This window comes from Microcaecilia unicolor, chromosome 4, assembly GCF_901765095.1.
Source record: "Microcaecilia unicolor chromosome 4, aMicUni1.1, whole genome shotgun sequence".
In the NCBI taxonomy this organism is placed as follows: domain Eukaryota; kingdom Metazoa; phylum Chordata; class Amphibia; order Gymnophiona; family Siphonopidae; genus Microcaecilia; species Microcaecilia unicolor.
Window position 1 is genome coordinate 220007955 of NC_044034.1, and position 21306 is coordinate 220029260.

The following is a 21306-nucleotide window of genomic DNA, read 5'->3' on the forward strand; positions in this document are numbered from 1 at the left end:
TTATGGATTTGCAGCACAAGCCTTTGCTGGTCCATAGTTTCTCCTGTAGCTTAGTGGAAGCAGGCTTGCAGTAGAGTAGCCAGTTTTTCAAATAATAAGTAGTGTTAAAATCTATACAAACTATCCCTCCCTGGACATAATGCAGGGGTTTGCTCAGTATTGGGTGTCAGCAAGACACGAGTGGTGTTCTAAACAGTTTAGTGGCTGTGCAGAGGAAATATCATGTTTGCCATAGTGTGCTGTCTAGTTTTTTTTGTTTTGTTTTTTTTTCATGATCTGGGGAAGCCTCGTTATCAGTAGTAACAGCAGGGGTGAACTGCACTTCAGTAGGTTTTAGGAGGTGTCTAACCTGAGGGCCCTGTTTACTAAGCCGTGCTGTAGACGTGCAAACCTTTTAGCGCGTACTAAAAATTAGCACGCTCTAACGCTAGAGACACCCATAGGAATATAATGGGTGTCTCTATTGTTAGTGTGCGCTAATTTTTAGCACGCACCAAAAAGTTAGCGTGCCTACAGTGTGGCTTAGTAAACAGGGCCCTGAGCTTGTGAGAAAGACTGAGCCTTCTGTTTTAAAACTTCACTTAATAATACGCAGATTAGTTGATTTTCATGAATTTTATGACAATGTCATCTTCTTTGGTTTTCTACTTGCTTTTCTATTCTAACTATTGTTCAAAATTACTGGAATGAGACAGATGACAAAGCAGTTAAGTGACTATTGAATAAGACCTCTTTCTCCCTCTGCTCTTACAGAAACCTATGCTGAGCACTGGTGCTCCTGGCTCAAAAAACCTGAAACTCCTTTTGCCAAATGTCAGTCAACCATCGATCCAACTGAATATTACAAGGTATGAATTAGAGGGTCAAATTATCAGACTCTCCATACAGTTTGTTGTGTTTTGTATCTGCTGACCTGGAAACTTGTTTTCACATTGAAATGCCCTGCTGGAGTGTACATCATGGGTACAAAAGTGCCCATGGACTTTGCAACTGACTTGTTCCAGAAGCATTTCATAAACAGTTTGTAATAAATTGTCTGCTCTTTGAGTGTAGTTGTGTGAAGAAGTCAGTTTTTTCTCTGATATCAGTGTGCATTTACCCCCTCAAAACTATTAGTTTCCTCCCTCCTGTCCAGTCTCCTCTCAACACTGGCTTTTTTCTCTTCCTTACCTTAGAGATGTAAATATGATACCTGTAGCTGTAGGAACAGCGAGAACTGCATGTGTGCTGCCCTCTCCAGCTATGCTCGGGCTTGCGCTGCCAAAGGCATCCTACTGTGGAACTGGAGGAAAGGCATCTGCGGTAAGTAGAAAAGAAGACCTGGGGAGCAGGATTTTGGTATATTATGCATAGGGTGGCTATATAACTCTCTGTCCAGGCAGAGGTGCTGAGCCAGTCTTGGTCTTACCCCATAGTATGTATGGAGAGGTAGTTCATAGGTGGTATTTTGGTAGGCTGAGTTCTCTGAGAACAGCAGAATACCAACTTCAAGTTAACACAAACATACAATATGACCATGTTTTCAAACCCTGCAGCAGGGGTCAATCACCTGCATAACATAATAAAAATACATATTACAAAATTAACATTTTTATTACATGTTCCAATTGCCACAACATCAGAATTTAAGGATTTTTTGGCACATTTTGCCCTGCTGACAGTCTGTCTCTCTTTCTCTCTGTTTGCCTGTCCCTCCATATCCATGAGGTTTGTAGTTTCAGAAGTGCATGTGGTTTTGAAACTAAAACGTCAACTAGTGAAGGGGGGAAAGAGGTTCATGGGGCACTGGAGAATAAAAATAGTGAAGGCAGAATCTGTGTGTGCTTGCAGTGGAGGTTCTTGTCCCCCAATGGCTGGAAAGGAGATTAGACCCGCAGAGCATGAAATTGAAACACTGGCAGATTCCCCTTTACCCTTGCCTCCCCCCCCCCCCCCCCCCCCAGATAGTGACTAGAAATGTGGGCAGACCCTGGTGGTACAAGAACAAGAGCTGGCAGAAATTCCCACCCACCCACTATCTGAAGTGGAGGCCAGACCCATGTTGGCACAATGATTGAAGAGCAAGCAGAGTTTCCAACCCTTCTGCCAACTAAACAAAGGCCAGACCCCAGGCAGCAGAATGATAATGACTGATGAATTTCCTACTCTTCCACCAGCTGAAGATGTGATCAGACAAACAGTAATTCAGGAGCAAGAGCCAGCTAGAAAAGAGAGATGTAGGGGGTACAGTTATCAATGCGGGCTACTGTTAAGATATATTATTTTACCACCAACGCATGCTGTTTTAGCACAGATTCCATTTTGTGTAATGAGACCTAGTTACTAATAATTAGGGTTAACAGTAAAATAACATATCTTAATGGTAGCCCATGTTGATAACTTCCCCACTAAATGTCAAATCAAGAGGAAGGGTGTCAGTTGGGAAGAAAGGGAGAGTGAACAGAAAGAAACGGGAAGGGAGGGAATGACACCTCCACACCCTTCACACAGTCAGCACCCACAGCCATACCCACCAGCATTACCATTCCTTTACACTAAGACCCCCAACATACCCATAGCCTCATTCTCTGCATACTCATACCCTATCAAGTTATTCACACACACTTCACCCAAGTACTACTTATGAAATCCCACAATTCCACACATGCCCAGCACTCCTCACCTGGACCTTTCAATGTGCTATTTATGAAATAATGCAACAGCACAGTGGGGTACCAAGGGGGGGGGGGTAGTGGGGGCAGTCCGCCCCGGATGCACGCCGCTGGGGGGGTGCCGCGCGCCTGTCTGCTCCGCTCGTTCCGTGCTCCCTCTGCCCTGGAACAGGTTACTTCCTGTTCCAGGGCAGAGGGAGCATGAAACGAGCGAAGCAGACAGGCGCGTGGCATCCCCCCAGCAGGTAAAAATGCACCCGGGGGTCCTTTCACCAGGGGGGAGGTGGCCTTTCGCCGGGGGGGGGGGTCGTGCTGCACCCGGGGGGGGGGCGCATCGGCGATCCGCCCCGGGTGTCAGGCACCCTAGCAACGCCACTGCAACAGCAATAAGTACTAAAACTAGTAAAGTACAAGGACAAGTAAGAAAAATTAATTAGACTAATAGTTCAGCAGAAGTTAAGCATGAAAGAAATGTACTGAGAAGATACGGCAGGTGTGACATCCTTCAGGGCAGAAAACACTTCCATAGGCATTCTAGAATTTTAACTAATCCTATGCACAGTCTACTACTACTACTACTACTACTACTACTTATCATTTCTAGAGCGCTACTAGGGTTACGCAGCGCTGTACAAAATAAACAAAGAAGGACGGTCCCTGCTCAAAGGAGCTTACAATCTAAAGTCTACACTTGTGGTTCTTGACCAGTTTTCAAAGAACCACCTGATCATTCTTGTTTTCAAGATATCCTCAGTGAATATGCATAAGATGTATTTACATACCTGATCTCTGTTGTGTGCAATATGGGCTCCTTTTATTAAGCTGCGGTAAAAGGGGCCCTGCGCTAGCGGCAGTTTGAGTTTTTGCCATGTGCAGAGTCCCCTTTTACCACAGCAGGTAAAAAGGTGGAAAAAAGAAATGACCATGTGGTAAGTTTGCACTTTCTGTGTGCCCATTTCGGGGGGGAGGGAGCACTTACCGTCATTCCCGCGCTAACCCGGTGGTAACCGGGTAGTGCTGATTACTGCCGAGTAATCCCCTGTGGTATTAATTTTTCAAAAATTACAGCAGCACTGGAAATGCCACGCGCTGTGGGCAGAACTACCACTGGCAGCTGCGTTGGACTGGCGGTAGTTCCGGGTTGCCACGCAGCAAGCCCATTACCTTTGGTAAAAGGGCCCCTATATATCTCATGCATACTCATTGGGCATATCCTGAAAAGCAAACAGGTCACTTAAGAACCACTGGTCTAGGCTACCTGTATAAACAGATGTGACTTGCGTTACTGGGTTTTCTTATTAACCTTAATATTATATGTTGCAATCCTGTATCTCATGATTTTCTGTGCAAATTAAGAGGCATTTTGCTTATATCTTTTTATTATTTCTAGATAATTAAAATAAACACTTGCCATAAATGTGTAAGCCAGTTTATTGGTATAGTTTTGAAATCAGATCACATCTCTTTTGTTCAGGTATTGTATTTCCTGCAACTCAGTAAGGGAAAACACTTACACACAAAAAAAAAAAAAATCATGTAAGCAAAATCTTTAGTTGAAGTTTTGCCAGAGAGTTCCAACAGTTTCAAGGCACTGTTCCACAACACTCTGGCAAAGCATTTGTAGGCTATACCTTCATTGTCCTGCATGGAACAAACTACCGAACACTATAAAAATAACACGTAACTTGATAAACTTCAGGAAACTACTGAAAACACACTTGTTTGAAAAAACTTACAATAAGAATCCTCCTTAGAGCTTGATTATTCTATATCTAAACCAACCACCTACTGATCCCTCTGAATTGATTATATTAGCCTTATTATCATTATTGGTCATCATATATTATTGTTTTTTAAATTATGTGTTATGTAAATTATTCCACAGTCATACAGTATATTCCTTATTTCTTACGTAGTAATATGTTAATTTAGAACAAACCTCTTACTCTGTTCATAACTATATATTTTGTAATATAATGTAAGCCACATTGAGCCTGCAAATAAGTGGGAAAATGTGGGGTACAAATGTAGCAAATAAATAAATAAATAAATAGATAACAGCCCCTAAAGCAAAAGGATAACTGCACTCCAGGATAGCCAGTATTTAAACATAGGCTGACATAAACACCCCTCTCCTGTCACACTGTAACAGGTTTTTCAGTAACTTAGGAGCCCTTTTACAAAACTGCGGCAAAAAGTGGGGTTTTCCCATACATTAAGGCCACTTTTTGTCATGGTCAGAAAATGGCTGATTTTCTATTTTATGCATTAGTGGCTATGTACTAATGTTAAAACCATAAAAAAGATTCACTATATTCTTATCTGTAAGCAGTGGAAAAATTGGAGAATCTGCAAAACAGAAGAAAAGAGTAACATCATGCATTCTAGGATTTCCTAATGGTATAATTTTTACATTGCTTACTTAAACTCCATTCAAAAAAGCTAACGGAATTATGGAGACACCCTCCTGAAAAAATGGCGATCCCTCTAAATAACCTTTAGATGATGTCAGATGCTTAGAGAGGCAACAGCCAATTGGCAGAGTGCCAACTGAAAAGCAGACAAAATTAAATCAAAATGTAAACAAACCGTAAAAAACACAGAGTCACAAAAAATGGCACCATTCAAGTTTAGCATTCAAACTCTGTGGAATCAATGAATTTAATCTAAAATCCACTGTTGCTCTTTCATTAGCAATAGGCTGCATCTATCACCACCTCTCACCAATGGGGTAACTTGTTGTAGTACTAAGCATCGTAGTGTCTCAAACAGATGTCAATTTGTGACAAAATGAATCACCAGTGGTGACGTAGTCTTCTGAGTCTTGATGGCACTCTTAAGTTACACCAGATGCATATACAGCTGTCCAGATGTTTGCCCAACATACAGCTTTTCACACGGGTGGATGATACAGTAAATCACATAATCTTCTGGTCCCTAGGGAAGGTTGTAGGGAAACAGCGTTATCTTTAGCTAAGGGTCAACATAATTCTGCATTGCTCACTGTTGTAATTTTTGGGTCAACAGTATTCTGCAGCCTGTGTTTGCTATAGGGGTCCCAACTTTTCCTGGGGGAACCCCAGCCAGTCAATGTTTCAGGATATCCACAATGAATATGCATATAACTGTGTGTAACTTATATATTAACAATGAATATGCATGAGATAGAGAGGTCTCCTTAGTATGCAAATTGATCTTATGCATATTCATTGTGGATATCCTGAAAACCCAACTGGTTGGGGTTATCCCAGGGCAGATTTGGGAATCATTGGTTTGTTGTATTGTTTTAATATAAAGCAGGGATGCAGGAGTTCAGGCCTCAAGTACCACAGACAGGCCAGGTTTTCAGAATGTCCCTAATGAATATGCATGAAATATATTTGCGTACAATAGAGGTAGTATCTATGCAGATCTATCTCATGCATATTCATTAGGGACATCCTGAAAACCTGTCCTGTTTGCAGCACTCAAGGCCTGAACTCCTGCTTCCCTGGTAAAAAGAATAATGTACCACTGCTACAGGTTTCCTATAGATCTTATCCTAATCATACAATATTGAAACTAAACTTTGATTTCAATATCAACTTGCTTGTTCTTTTCTATCTTCTGCCAGATGAAGGTGTGAACTCTTGCCCTGCCTCCCAGATTTTTCTGTATAACATTACCACATGCCAGCCAACATGCCGCTCTCTCAGTGACACTGACAAGGCCTGCTCAGCAGAGTTCATCCCCGTAGATGGTTGTGGTTGTCCTGAAGGCACCTACATAAATGAGAAGAACAACTGTGTGCCAGACTCGGATTGCTCATGCTATTTCAAGAGCTCATATCTGAACCCTGGAGATGTTGTCTACAAACAGGATGAGCGCTGGTATGTCAAGGCTCAATATCTTTGTTTATTCTTATTATAAAAAAATATGTGAGCTTCCATCAGACTGTTCAAACTGGGAAAAATGGAAAATTCATCCAAGGTACTCAAATCTGCAAATCTGAAACATTTCCACTGGGCCAGTCTTAGTCCTAATTCAACTATCAGTTAATTCCTGTGGAACAATTGCCTTAGGGCCCCTTTTACTAAGCCACATATATTGTTCTACACATCTACCATGTTTTCTTGTAAGAAATATTTCATAAGATTTCTTCTCATTCTATCCTCTTTTACCTTCATCTTATGCCCCCATACTCCAGAGCTTCTTTTTAGTTGAAAGAAGTTGTAGATGGAGATATAACAATAGTTCTACAAAGCATGGGATAATCAAAGAGAATCACTGGCTGGGAAGAAGGTGAAATTAGAGTTCAAGTGGGAAGAACAGTAGGAAGGAAACTAAAGTGATAGCAAGTCTTTTTCTGTCATTATCCTGTGTTTCTTAGGTGATTTGACTGTCTGTAGGACTAGGCTAAGCAGTGGAGAGCTGACCTCCCATTTCCACCCAACCTTTTAGACATACTAGAGAGCAAAACAAAAACATTTCTTTTGACTGTTAACATTCATCATAAACTCCTGTCAAGCAATGGGCGTAGTGTGAGATACAACTTCCAGCAGAGGTCCAGGTCAAGAACACCTCAAAACCACAAATCTACTGAAATGGAAGATATACAGTGGTGCTTGAAGTCATACCAAATTCCACTACTTATGCATGAGAAGCCATTTCATGCTATTTCCTATGTCATTCACAGGTGTATTTCCTTTGTTCAGGGTTACCTTTTTTTTGTGTGTTACAGGAACAATGTTGTTAAGAGTGCGTGCTCTTTCAGAAGAGTGTACACTTTTTGCAAACAGTGCACGCTATTTGAAAAGAAGGAGCACTATTAAAGAAATAGTATGCACTCTTTCCTGATAGTGCGTACATGTACATTATATTACATTATTATTTACTTATATTCCACATATACCTAATTAGTTCAATGCAGATTATATACCAAGAAAACTGAGAATAGCCCAGAGAATTACAGTAAAATAAAAACTTGCAGTGATAACAGGCTCAGATAACTTAGCCAAGATGTTGTTTAAAAACCATGTTTTAAATTGTTTCTTAAACCTTGGATAGATCCTCAAATATCTAAGGTCTCTAGGTAAACTGTTCCAGATCCTTGTTACCAGATAAGTGAACGAAATTTAAAAATTCTTAGGTACTGGATGCCTTAGACGATGGGAAGTGTAATATATAGGATCTCTTAGCATATTAAGGGGCTCATTTTCAAAAGAGAAAAACATTCAAAAAGTGGCACAAATCCTCATTTGGATGTTTTTTTTGCACAAAAACGTCCAAATTGATATTAAAAAAAAAGTTTTTAGATGTTTTTCTATGAAGTCTGTCAGAAGTGTGTTCAAATCACAAGAGGGCATGTCAGGGGTATGTTAAAGGCAGGATCTGGGCATTCTTAACATTTGGACGTTTTTCTGCCATAATGGAACAAAACAAAAACATCCAGGGCTATAAGTTGGATGTTTTGGTCTAGACCTGTTTTATTAACAAATAAGCCCCAAAAAGTGCCTTAAATGACCAGCAGGGGCATAATCGAATGGAGGCGCCCATCTATAAGGGCGCCCATCTCTAGGGATGGCCCCATAAAGAAGCGTACACGACCGTATTATCGAAACAAGATGGGCGGCCGTCGTTTCGATAATACGGTTGGGGCTGGCCAAATCTCAACATTTGGGCCGCCCTTAGAGATGGCCGCCATTGGTTTTCGCCTATAATGGAAACTAAGGGCGGCCATCTCAAACCCGGCCAAATCCAAGCCATTTGGTCATGGGAGGAGCCAGCATTTGTAGTGCACTGGTCCCCTTCACATGCCAGGACAACAACCGGGCACCCTAGGGGGCACTGCAGTGGACTTCACAAATTGCTCCCAGGTACATAGCTCCCTTACCTTGGGTGCTGAGCCCCCCAAAACCCACTCCCCACAACTGTACAACACTACCATAGCCCTTAAAGGGTAACGGGGGCACCTAGATATGGGTACAGTGGGTTTCGTGTGGGTTTTGGAGGGCTCCTGTTTACCACCACAAGTGTAACAGGTGGGAGGGGGGGTGATGGGCCTGGGTCCGCCTGCCTGAAGTGCACTGCAGTACCCACTAAAAACTGCTCCAGGGACCTGCATAGTGCTGTGATGGAGCTGGGTATGACATTTGAGGCTGGCAAAAGTTTTTAAATTTGTTTTTTTGGGTGGGAGGGGGTTGGTGACCACTGGGGGAGTAAGGGGAGGTCATCCCCGATTCCTTCCGGTGGTCATCTGGTCAGTTTGGGCACCTTTTCAAGGCTTGGTCGTAAACAAAAAGGGACCAAGTAAAGTCGGCCAAATGCTCGTCAGGGCCGCCCTTCTTTTTTCCATTATCAGCCAAGGACAGCCATCTGTTAACCACGCCCCGTCCCGCCTTTGGTACACTGCTGACATGCCCCCTTGAACTTTGGCTGAAACTGCGACGGAAAGCAGTTGAGGCCGGCCAAAATCGGCTTTTGATTATGCCGATTTGGCCGGCCCTGAGAGAAGGCCACCCATCTCCCGATTTGTGTCGGAAGATAGGTGCCCTTCTCTTTCGAAAATAAGCAGGCAGATGACCACTGTAGGGAATCAGGGATGACCTCCCCTTACTCTCCCAGTGGTCACTAACCCCCTCCAACCCCCCCAAAAATGTGTTGAAAAACATTACTTACCAGGTTCTATGCCAGCCTCAGATGTTATACTCAGGTCCATTAGAAGAGCATTCAGGTCCCTGGAGTAGTCTAGTGGTGGGTGCAGTGCACAGCAGACAGGTGGACCCAGGTCCATACCTCCCCCTACCTGTTACACTTGTGATGGAAACTGTCAGCCTTCCAGAACTCACCAGAAATTCACTGTACCCACTTCACCCGTAAGGGATATTGCAATGGTGTACAGTTAGGGGTAATGGGTTTTGGGTGGGTTTTTGGGGGCTCAGCAGACAAGATAAGGGAGCAATGGTGAGATGTTTACCTGGGAGCATTTATTTGATGTCCACTGCAGTACCCCCTAGGGTGCTACATTGCTCTCCTGAATTGTCTTTGTGGCCACTCTACTAAGAATTCTGGCTCCTCCTACAGCCCAATGGCTTGATTTTGTGTGTTTTTCACTTGGACATTTTTTTTTAATGGACCAAAAAGATAAATGTACAGAGCACAAAAACATCTAGCAACTAGCCAAAGTTGGACTTCGACGTCATATTGGTTATCAATAGAAATCAAACAAAATAAAACATGGAAAAGAAAATAAGATGATACCTTTTTTATTGGACATAACTTAATACATTTCTTGATTAGCTTTCGAAGGTTGCCCTTCTTCATCAGATCGGAAATAAGCAAATGTGGTAGCAGATAGTATATATAAAAGGAACATCAAAGCATTACTTTGACAGTCTGACAGAGTGGGAGGATGGGGGTATGCATGGGGACATCAAAGCATTTCATTGATATTCTAACAGAATGGATGTTGGTAGGTGAGAGGAGGGTAATAAACAGAGAAATAAACAGAGAAATACAGCTTATGGTTTATAATGGGTTAGAAAACCCAGATCCTTATTAAGTCCTGTTTGTTGTGTGTCAAAATATTGAAAATTCCCTTCCTCGTATCTTAATAGTAGGGTGGAACACCAACAAAAGCACATACTGTGGGCAGAAACACAAAATTTTGAATACCATTATACAGATCATAAATGTTATTCTAGCTTGAATGGGCAACCAGTGAGCAGGAGTAGCTGTATCTTATTTTTTTGCCAAATAGACCAACCTGACCGCCCTATTTTGTAATGTCTGCAGTTTCCTCAAAAGTGATAAATTACAGCCATCCTATAAAAGATTGCAATAATCCAGCTGGCTTAAAACTGAGCTAGTAATTTAAATTGAACACATATAAAACAATTATGAACACGTCTCAAACACAAGAAAATTATTTTTGAATGTTGGGCAATATCTAATCTAATCTAATCCGGCACTTAATATAACACTAGTTCCTCCAGGGCCCAAAGCAGTGTACAGAAAATAATAATTAAACATAATTAAAATAATTAAAAAGAGGTTGTGCAATGTGTTACAAATAAATTGATTAAATTGAACTTACAACCAGATAATCACTATATAAAAATGTTTTAAGGTTCTTGCAAAATAAACCATAAAAGCTTTCTGATCTTAAATCTGATGGCAAAGAATTCCAAAAGCGAACTGCTTGATATGAATACGATCATTCATGGTTACGTTTAGATGTTACATGTCAAGTAGCTGGATACATGAGATGTTATTATCCCTAATTCTAAATGTCAAATGAGAAATAGAGCAACATATTAAGTCATACAAATGAACAGAGCCATGACCATTTAAAGATTTAAAAACCAGGCAAAATATCTTATATATAATTCTAGCCTAAACTGGCAGCCAGTGCAATTCATTCAACAAGGGTGTAGTGCTGTCATATCTATGATACCCAAAATTCATCTTAACAGTAGTATTTTGCAGTAATTGCAATATCTGTTTCTTAGGAAGCCCAACATAGACTGAATTACAGTAATCCAACAGCGACAAAGTGCTATTCAAAATTATGCCTAGGACATTCATCTCAGAAACTAAAGAAAAATTGGTTGAGTTAATATTTAGGTTTTGATAGAGCGTAGTCTGAAAGGGCAGATAAGAAATTTAAAATATTCATATTCTCTAGATTCAGCTTTAGCCAATAGGTGCTTATCCATTTTTCAACTATATTAACACAAAATGCTCTAATATCAAAAATGGGGTCAGAAATAGGAAGAACTAGAGTTAGATGTATGTGCATTCTACCAAGAAAGAGTGTGCATTCTTTCTTTGCAAACATTGGGCCCCTTTTACCAAGCTGCAGCAAAAGAGGGCCTGTGCTGGCATCGGGATGTGTTTTTGGCACGCACCGAGGCCCCCTTTTACCACAGTGGGTAAAAGGTAGGTCTTTCTTTTCTTCAGGAAATGGCCACGCGGCAAGTGCTTCACTTGCCGCGTGGCCATTTTGGGGGGGGGAGCCCTTACCGCTCTCTGTCTCTCTCTCTGATCCAAGTGTTCAATCCCTAGTTTCAAAATAGCACTTAAGAGACACGTCTGTTCACTCACGCCTTTGGTATCTCGGCAGGGTCACTTTAAGCCTAGGCCTGACGTGCTGCTCTCCTTCTTCTGTTGCTTTTTTTGTGTATGTGTGCGTTCTCTTTCTATGCTCTTTTTGGATTCTTTTCTATACCCCTCTTTCCTCACATACAGTCGCCCCAACTATTTGTATTTTGGCATTCTGTTTATTTTTTTTCTTAGTTGCTTAATTTGTTTTGTAAAACTATTTTGTTTGTTGAGTCACGAAAGGAGGTACATAGAGCCAAATAAACATGAACATAAACATACAGGTGTGCGTTAATTTGAAATGACATGAGTAGTGTTAATTACATTTCTCATTTCATGTCATCTTCCCTCAAATGACAGGAAAAATCCATGTTTGTCCTGTGGTGGAAACAGTGAATTCTCTTTGGAAAGAGTGTGCACTCTTCCCAAGTGTACACACTATCAGGAAACAGTGTGCAGTCTTGATAACATATGTGCTCTTTCTCAAAAATATGTGCACTTTTTCCAAAGAATTTGTCCTGTTTTCTGATAGCATTTACATATGCACATTATCAAGAAACAGTGTGTATTCTTTGTAAAACAATGCGCAATCTTTAAGAAGAGTGTGCCTGTTCCTGACAATGCCCCAGAAATACAAAATAAAATTTCCTGTGAATGACACAGGGAACTAAACAATGCGAAAACAAACAAACAAACAAAAAAACCCAACAAACTGTGGACTGCACACCCCTAGAACTAGCTACCATAACCACCTCTGGTGGCAATTGTCTGTATGATCTTAGTACTTTATAAATGTGTAATTTTCCTTTTATGTTGTTATATTACTATTATATTTGTTTTCACTTTCTCAGCACTTGCCGGAATGGGAAACTTCATTGCATCTCGGTACACATCAATGACAGTAAGTAAGGTCATGTCTGATGTTAACAGTGATAGCAAGGGCATGAATATTATTGCTTAATGTGATTCTATCCTCAATATGGAGTCACATTCTTACTTAATGATTCAATCACTGATACAAACAAATTCCATAACATACTTATAAATGAAAACTATTTGATGTCATAAGCATTTGTAATCTCAATAGAATCAAGCACAAACATTTCAGTATTGTTGACTGCCACTTTGTTGGTTTGTAAAACTCCTTCGTTCTCTGCCCCGTCCACTTTCCTATCAGACCTATTTATAATAATGTTTTATTTCTTACAGCATGCTCATCTGATAAAATCTACTTAGATTGCAACAGTTTCCTCCCTGGATCATCAGAATTCCCAGTACAGAGAAGCTGTCAAGCACATAATATAGAATACGTATGTAGCATCTGTCTCCATTTTCAGTATAATTTACTCAGACAGGAAATGAAGATCCTGTAGATAATATGTAAAGTACTTTGGTTGTACTACAGAAAGGCAGTATATCAAACGCATGACCCTTACCCATACCCATCCTCAAACCAAATCACGGCAACATGAGATTCAACTAAGACAATCTTTCTTTCCCATTCTTACTATCCTGCTCTTATTTTAGGTTGTCTTTTCTAAATTCTAGAGTTGTGAATTCAGTTTTTTAGCGGAGCTTAAAAAATATGAATGGCAGTTCTATAACAAGGCAATCAAGGGTTTATGCCCCTTTGTGTGTAATTGCACAAAATATTAGCACTTAAGTACATAATTGACCTAATTATGATCTGTTATTATTATTAATATAATTATTGATCTGTTATGGGATGCATAAGTGCTATAGGGGTGAATTCTATATATGGTGCTGAAAAAAAGTGCTATTCTATAAGCCATGCTTAAATTTAGGCACTGCTTATAAAATAGCACTTATGCCCGGCAATCGCGTCTAACTTTAGGTGCGGTCATGTGCATCAACTGAAATGTGGTGCAAATGTGCACACCATCCACGTTATTCTATAACAATACATGTAAATACTAGGAAGGCCCCTGTTCCACACATGCCCCTCTCATTTTATGCCCCTTTTTCAAATTGCACGTAAAATTTAGGTGCCTAAATTTGTGTACGTAAAGTTCAATTAAGATTAATTAGTTCCAATAACAGCTCTTAAAAAGCCAATTATTGACACTAATTAGCTTGTTATTGAATCAAATTGCATATGCAAATTTTGCACAAGCCCAAATTCACCCCTATAGCACTTATGCATGCAATGAGGGTCTGGTGGCAGGACTTCTTGCTAGAAGAGATCAAATGCTTAAGGAGCGTGTGTGTGTTGTGTGTGTGTGTGTGTGGGGGGGGGGGAGAATTGCAGTTGGGGGTCTGTTCAAGGAGGAAAGGTACTGCCGACCGGGGCTATCAGGAGCAGCAATTCTGAAAAACTGCTCCCATGTATATGTAGAGGGTATTTCCACAATTCTTCCCCCATTGGCATCTTTTCAAAATTACTGCTCCCACTGCACATGGAGAGACATATATAGGCAGCCTGGATCTGTTTTATAAGAGGCTGTACATTTGGCAGAGCCTTCTGTAAAATACTGTAGGAATTCTCCATCTTCTGACATGAATTCCCTCTCCAAATACTTTCTGAAATTTACCTCATAGACGTCTATGTGTATTTATAAAATAGCGCCTAAATAAGCACCTACTTGGCCTGTTAACCTTGGAATGCTATTATAAATTTTTGTTCCACTTGTTTTTGAACATGTTGGCATGACATGGCTAGATTAACAATCAGTGCCTGGAATAACTAACATGAATCTATTTCTGATTGTTGATTAGATGAATATGTCTTGAGTTTGCCTCTGTTGTTCACAGTTTCACGCAGAGTGTGTTTCTGGATGTGTATGCCCAGAAGGACTGGTGGATGATGGCAAAGGGGTCTGTGTCAAGGAAGATGACTGCCCATGTGTTCACAATGAAATATTTTATTCCCATGGAGCTCATATCAAGGTGGATTGCAACACATGGTAAGGTATTACTTTCTGCCACTGACTCATCAAGACTCATTATGGAAAGGACTGAAAATGAATGGGAAGCTGTGGAAAGGTACACTTGTAGCAGGTGGGGGTACGAGAGCACTGATGGGCAGCAGGCTTATTTCATCTGCATAATGGTACCTCTGTGTGGATAGTACCCAGCAATGCTGGAGAAATCTGCCTTTAAGTTTAACATAGAAAATCTGGTTTCTCATTTTTTTCAAAATTACCCCTAATTATTTATTCATTTTTTTGTTATTATAACAGTAAACTTTCAGTGTAAATCACAGTTTTTGCCATCCCCCTGGATCACTATTAGAAGCTTGCAGGGTTACCTAAAGAAAACTAAACTTGACAGACTAGGTATCCCTTAACCTGCAGACTCCTAACCAGTTCTCAAAGTAAAAGACTTTCCCTTTGAAAACTGCTGGGGGAAAAGTATCTACAGAGATTTGTCTGCTTTTTCTGTAGCACTGCTTCCATGAAAATTAATGTGCATGATTTTGAAATTGCAAAATAATGGATGTCATTACCTCCAGGAACCTCCACCTTCTATTTTCAAGAGTAAATATACACCCATTGTTGATCCATGCATTTACCTTTTACCTGGGGAGAGGGTGGTCAATTGTCAGAGTCTATTTGTGCATAGAAATAGCCTTTAAAACTCATGTTCCCTATTCCACTATGCTAGTATTTATATTTCTGTTTTATGTGGATCTGTACATGACAAACAGTACCTAAATGCTCAACAATTTCCTGTAGTCTTAGTGGTGCTTTTTGAGGCATCCAACAGAGTCAGCACATTTTTATTGTTGATTGGAAGCTCTTAGGATGAAAAAGGCCAGCATTAATTTATAAATCTTCTTGCATGGCTCACATCTCCTCCTTGTTGTCTTACAGTACATGTCAAAGAGGCAAGTGGAGCTGCACCAACGTTATGTGCTACGGGACCTGTACAATCTATGGAAGTGGCCATTACGTTACCTTTGATGGCAAATTCTATGACTTTGACGGCAACTGTGAATATGTTGCTTCCCAGGTAATTTAATAAAGATTTGTGTCTCAGTCTGACTCTGAATTCAGGTTTGGGACACATTTTCCCCCATGGTGCACACAAGTGCAATTTTCAGAGCTGCTTCTACAAAGTTAAGAATATTCTTTCTCAGTGCATCCTGCAGAAAATAGTATAGTAGGTCACGTTAATCAGCTTGAAAGGTTAAGAAAACTAAAAAGTGGAAAATAAAGTGATACGTTTTTATTGGACTAAAATGGTTTAATAAATAAGTGCATGAGGGTATTCATAGGGAACGGGCATGGGGGTGTCAGAGGTGTGGCAGGTTACTTACCCCCCCTTTTTTGAAAACTGCACGGCAGTACCGACACAGCCCATTTACTTTGAATGGGCTGTGTTGGCATTACCATACCGGCAGCCGCTAGCGTGGCTTGGTAAAAGGGGGCCTTAGAGAATACTGTAATTTACAAGTGAAAATTCCACATTTAGGTGCACCCATGTATCCACAGAGCTGGCGTAAACGTAGGTGCTTACATTTAGGTTTCCAATACTACTGTTCTATAAGAATACTGACACATGTAAGAGTTGGTATAGATTACGCTCACTGCCCATGCAAACTGAGTGCATAAATGTTGTTGCCCTGTTATAAACCTGCTTCCTTCTTGACTATCTTTCAGAGGCCAAAACCACCTTCGCTGGAGATCCCCAATATTTCAACATGTGTCTCTGGGATGAATTTCTATTTGTCACAGATGCTTCTTAGTTTTGGCACCCCCTGTCTTAGTTCTTCACTTTTTTCATGAGGGAATCAAAGTGCATGCATTTATCACATGAAACCAGAATCTTGCCTTAGGCCAAGCATTCAGTCTGGACAGAAGCAGAAGCTGTAATGAGAGCCGCAGCTTTAGGGGCACAATGTTTCCTTGTCATATTTCAAGTGCAGGAGTTGTTTGTACCTGGGGATAAAAAGAAACGAAGGACCTATCAAGGTCCCCTAATGGCAAAAAAGAGTATTACTTGTTACCTTCTTAAAGTGAGGGTAAAAACAAAGCCTAGAGGAAGCTGATTTAATTAAATGAAAAGTGAAGGCAAACTAATATCCTTCTCTTAGATGTATATAAGAACGGAACAGTAAACCTGGTTTTATATACAGTATGGAAGTTTGTACTACAAAAGGAAGAGAAACCTTGTTTATATCAAATCCGTAACTGTACCTGATAGCAGACAACTCAAGTAAAAGCAAGGAGAAATTGTGTCAAATCTGGCTGTAATTGAGAAAGTTTATGAAGGGGGTAGGCAATGGATTTGGAAGGCTATATAGGAAGTGTCACCCTAGCGGTGGATGGGCTGAGGGGCAGGGTGGAAGGGCCTAAGGAACCAAGGGCTGTGGAATGTGCTAGCTGTGACACCAATCTCCAGTGTTTTAATAGAACACCTCTTGCCCAGGGTTGCCAGGTGGAAAATTTTTTTCCCACCCAAACCAGCCTAAATCCAGCTCAAAACCCGCCCAAACTCAAACCCCGCCCCTGACACCCCCACCCCCGCTTCATCACCCCGCCCCCGCCGTCATCGGCCCTGCCTCCCCCGTCATCGGCCCCGCCCAGAACGTCACTAACCCCGCCCAAAACCTCACTAACCCCGCCCCCCGCGGCCGAAAAAACCGCCAAAAAAACCGCCCAAAAGACAAAAAAGAAGCCCAAAAAACCGCAACCCGCCGCGGGCAAAAATTTCCTGCGGCGGGTCGTGGAAAACCACCCAATTGGGCGGTAAAACCGCCCATCTGGCAACACTGCTCTTGCCTTAGATCCTGCCTCCAAGAGATCAGGTGACTCAGCTATGGGTAGAGAAAGGGTGGGGGAGGGGAAGGCAAAGTAATGCAAATACTTAAGGGATAAAATTAAGCAGGAATAACTACAGATAATATCTAATTTTTACCAAGACTAGTGCTAATCCCTCAATTATCAAGAGGCTTAACAGTTAGAAAAGTTTGTTGTTTAATTTTATGTATGCTTTTTGCATTCCTGTTTTCATAGGATTACTGTGGCAGCCAACAGGGTACTGGCACATTTAGCATCATTACCGAGAATGTTCCATGCGGAACCACAGGCGTTACCTGCTCAAAGGCTATTAAAGTGTTTCTTGGAGTAAGTATATGCTTTCCTAGCTTACATGGAAAAAAGTTAAAGCTCTCTGCAATCTACTTCTATATAGCAGATAAGTAGATACACATACTTCAAAGATGTTCACAAAGCATAAGATGCAATTATTTTTCAATGGAAAGAAAGTTCTAGAACAAGGAATCATGATGTGGACTCAGGAACAAGGATATGTAAGGGAAACATTTTTATTTCATTTTGCCTTTCTTTTGTTTTTTGTCAGTTATTTCATTTCTGTATTTTAACATATATTAAAACCATTTGGCTACAGTGAACTTTCATTTGCTCTCTCTTTCTCTGTATGTCACTGTACATAGAGTAAGGACCAATAAGGATATGAAGCATTTTCAAACCAAAGTGAAAAGGATGGAAATTGGCCTTCAGATATTCAGCCCTCGGCAGTCGGCAATTTTTTTAAAACACCAGCTGTTATAGGAAAAAGATCTGGGGCTCAATATTCAGCCTTTTGCTGACCACCACTGGCGTTAGACCCAGAAATACAATGTCAGGCCATGTCTAGGTACCAGCATCGTATTTCCGGGTTTCTGGAGCTGGCTAATACAATATTCAGCACTTAGGGCCCTCTTTTACAAAGGCACACTAGCGTTTTTAGCTCACGTTATAAATTAGTGTGCACTAAACGTTAAGACACCCATAGGAATATAATGGGTGTCTTAGTGTTTAGCACACGCTAATTTTTAGCATTCACTAAAATCTTCTTTAACCAGCTATGGGTTACTGCATAAAGACTGACATTTATGTGTCTTAATTATACGGTTCAAGAAAACAATAGGGCAACCGATCCGCAAACTCCAAGATGGGAAACAAACAAAAATGAATGTGATAGACGTCAACCCGCGGCTTCGGTGTGATTCTTCTTTTTGAGTTGCCTCTGGTAAAGCTGTCTTCCAATCCCACTTTACATATGTGAGTTCAACAAATAGATTTTTAAGTGGAAATCATATGGTTACACCGATATCCATTAGCCCCTGATGCAGCCCAGTTAGGCGAAACACGGCCTGTGTCAGGCTTCCTAATTTTATTCAACAATTTTCCATTAAACTTTGTTTTTTTCATATACTGATCTGCTTTGTTTGTTTCCTATTTATGCAGTTAACCTGGCTGGTTAAGTGCTGAATGTTGGCACTTAACCAGTCAAATGCCGATTTAGCCCCCAGAACGCCCCTAAAATAGCCGGTTTTCAGTTTGGCACTAACTGGTTATTTTCAGTGGCAGTAACCAGTTAAGTGCCAGTAAAAGTTAGCGGTTAACCCCACACAGGTGATTTAACTGGCCAGGGGCCGTTTCTATCTGGTTAAATTGCTTTGGATATCAATCCCCTGGATATTTAGAGGCATTATCCAGATAAAGGCTGCCCTTGAATATCTGCAGTGAGTGCCCAGCACTATCCAGGTAGTGTGATAATCAGTCACTATCCAGACAGCTTATCCAGATACACTTAGAACTGCTTTTTGTTTTCTGTCCCAAATAGTTATCCGGGTAGGGGACCAGATAATTGCTGCTACCCAGATAAATGTGGTCTCCTCCGAACTCTGGCCCTGGACAATGCCAGCACTGATGGTGACATGATGGTCTGTAAAGATATTCAGTGCTGTCAACAGATAGTGCCATTAAATATCTTTCTCAGAGTATTTATTCAAGTAGAAGGTACTGATAAATACTTTTGAATATCAACTCCTGGAATTTTCATTTTTTGTGAATTATTCATGAAAAAATATTCCATTTTGCCTGATATCTTTGCCCCAAATTTACAGAAGTGCATTATAAATTACCTGTTTTCAGAATATTTTCATTATATAGACACCATCTTCCTTAGCTGATTTTGCTCTGACCTATTGAAAGCTGTTCTAAAGTTATCTGGATTGTTACCCAGACAGTGGACTCGAAATCACTGATACCCAGGTGGCATGGCCGCTTGCTGCTCTGTCCGGGTATTTGGCACTGTTTGTAATGTCTGGAATAGTTTTAAATACCAGGCCCAGTTATTTTAAAACCATCCATGGGGCTGTTTTTAGAAAGCCACGGTAGTGATTACCGTGCACCAAAGCCCATAGGAATTGAATGGGCGTTGTTGCATTTGGTGCACCGCTGTTCGCTAGCATGGCTTTGTAAAAAGAGGTCATGATGTTTCATTATTGACCTGATGATTTTCAGCTCCTCGGACATAGGTGAACAAATCTTTGCGCATTCAGGGGTCCCTTTACCAAGCTGCAGTAAAAAGGGCTCTGGTGGTAGCGGCAAGGGCCATTTTTGCCACACGCCAAGTCCCTTTTTACCGCAGTGGGTGAAAAGCTCCTAAAATAGGCATGGCCATGTGGTAAGATTATTCTTACTGCATGGCCATACAGGGCAGAGCACTTACCTCCACCCATTCCGGTGGTGGTAAAGGCTCCTGCGGTAACCCGGTGGTAACTACTACTACTACAACTTAACATTTCTAAAGCGCTACTAGGGTTATGCAGCGCTGTACAATTTAACATAGAGAGACGGTCCCTGCTCAAAGAGCTTACAATCTAAGAGACAAGTGAACGGTCAGTCTGATAGGGGCGGTCAAATTGGGGCAGTCTGGTAACCAGGCAGTGCATAATTTTTGCCAGATTAGCACCACACTATAAATTAAAGAATAATTTTCAATAGCACTGGAAATGGCATGCATTTGAGGCAGAACTGCAATGCAGCAAACTTTTAGTAAGAGGGCCCCTCAGTTAAAGACAGGCAGATATGACACAACTGAATAATGGCCCCCTAGGAACATATACACAAAGAGAAGGACTTAATAGAAGTTTAAAACTTGTGAACAGTTGCACTAGTTGTCAAGGCTTTAACCCTAGTTACTGTCCATTCATGCAGTTCCCATAAACATTCATGTGAATTACACTTAAAAAGTGCAGAAAAATCTATCAGTAGTTTAATTAAATCTTCCATTTACTCACCTCAGTGAGGAAAGCAGGAGATATTGAGCTTCTGATCTACTTGAGGACTCCTATTTAACAAAAAAAAATTATTACTACTAGTAAAGGAAGTTTGCAAGTGAATGTGATCATTTAAATAGCTGAGAAGCGAGGCCTGGAGAAAAACACCTTTTTAGTGACAAGATTTTAATTCTTTGCATAAAAGAATTTATAGCAATTTTAAGGATGAAATCTTTTGCTGAAAGGAAAGTGAGAGCAAAATTTCACGACAGTATTTGTAAAAAGAGAAGTGCAAAATAATGCCAACTCCTAATTTAGTCCTAGATGGTGAAGAGCGTTGAGTGAAACCACTCATTAAATTAAACTAAATGAAAGATGGTCACACAATCCTGCTTATAATCGAACGAGAAAAACGCCCAAGTTCCGACCTAAATCGGGAGATGGACGTTTATCTCAAAAAAATGAATAACGCGGTATAATAGAAAGCCGAACTTAGACGTTTTCAACTGCACTCCATCGCGGAAGCGTACAAAGTTGACG

General features: G+C 40.8%; 1 protein-coding gene across 1 annotated transcript in view; it reads left to right on the forward strand.

Annotated features, from left to right (window-relative positions):
• The window catches only part of MUC2 (mucin 2, oligomeric mucus/gel-forming), a 222657-nt gene that overhangs the window by 63749 nt on the left and 137602 nt on the right, over positions 1-21306 (forward strand). The window contains 8 exon segments of the mRNA XM_030202464.1: positions 754-848; positions 1176-1302; positions 6265-6520; positions 12584-12633; positions 12942-13042; positions 14505-14656; positions 15566-15704; positions 17711-17821. Coding sequence (XP_030058324.1) covers positions 754-848; positions 1176-1302; positions 6265-6520; positions 12584-12633; positions 12942-13042; positions 14505-14656; positions 15566-15704; positions 17711-17821 — 1031 coding nt within the window.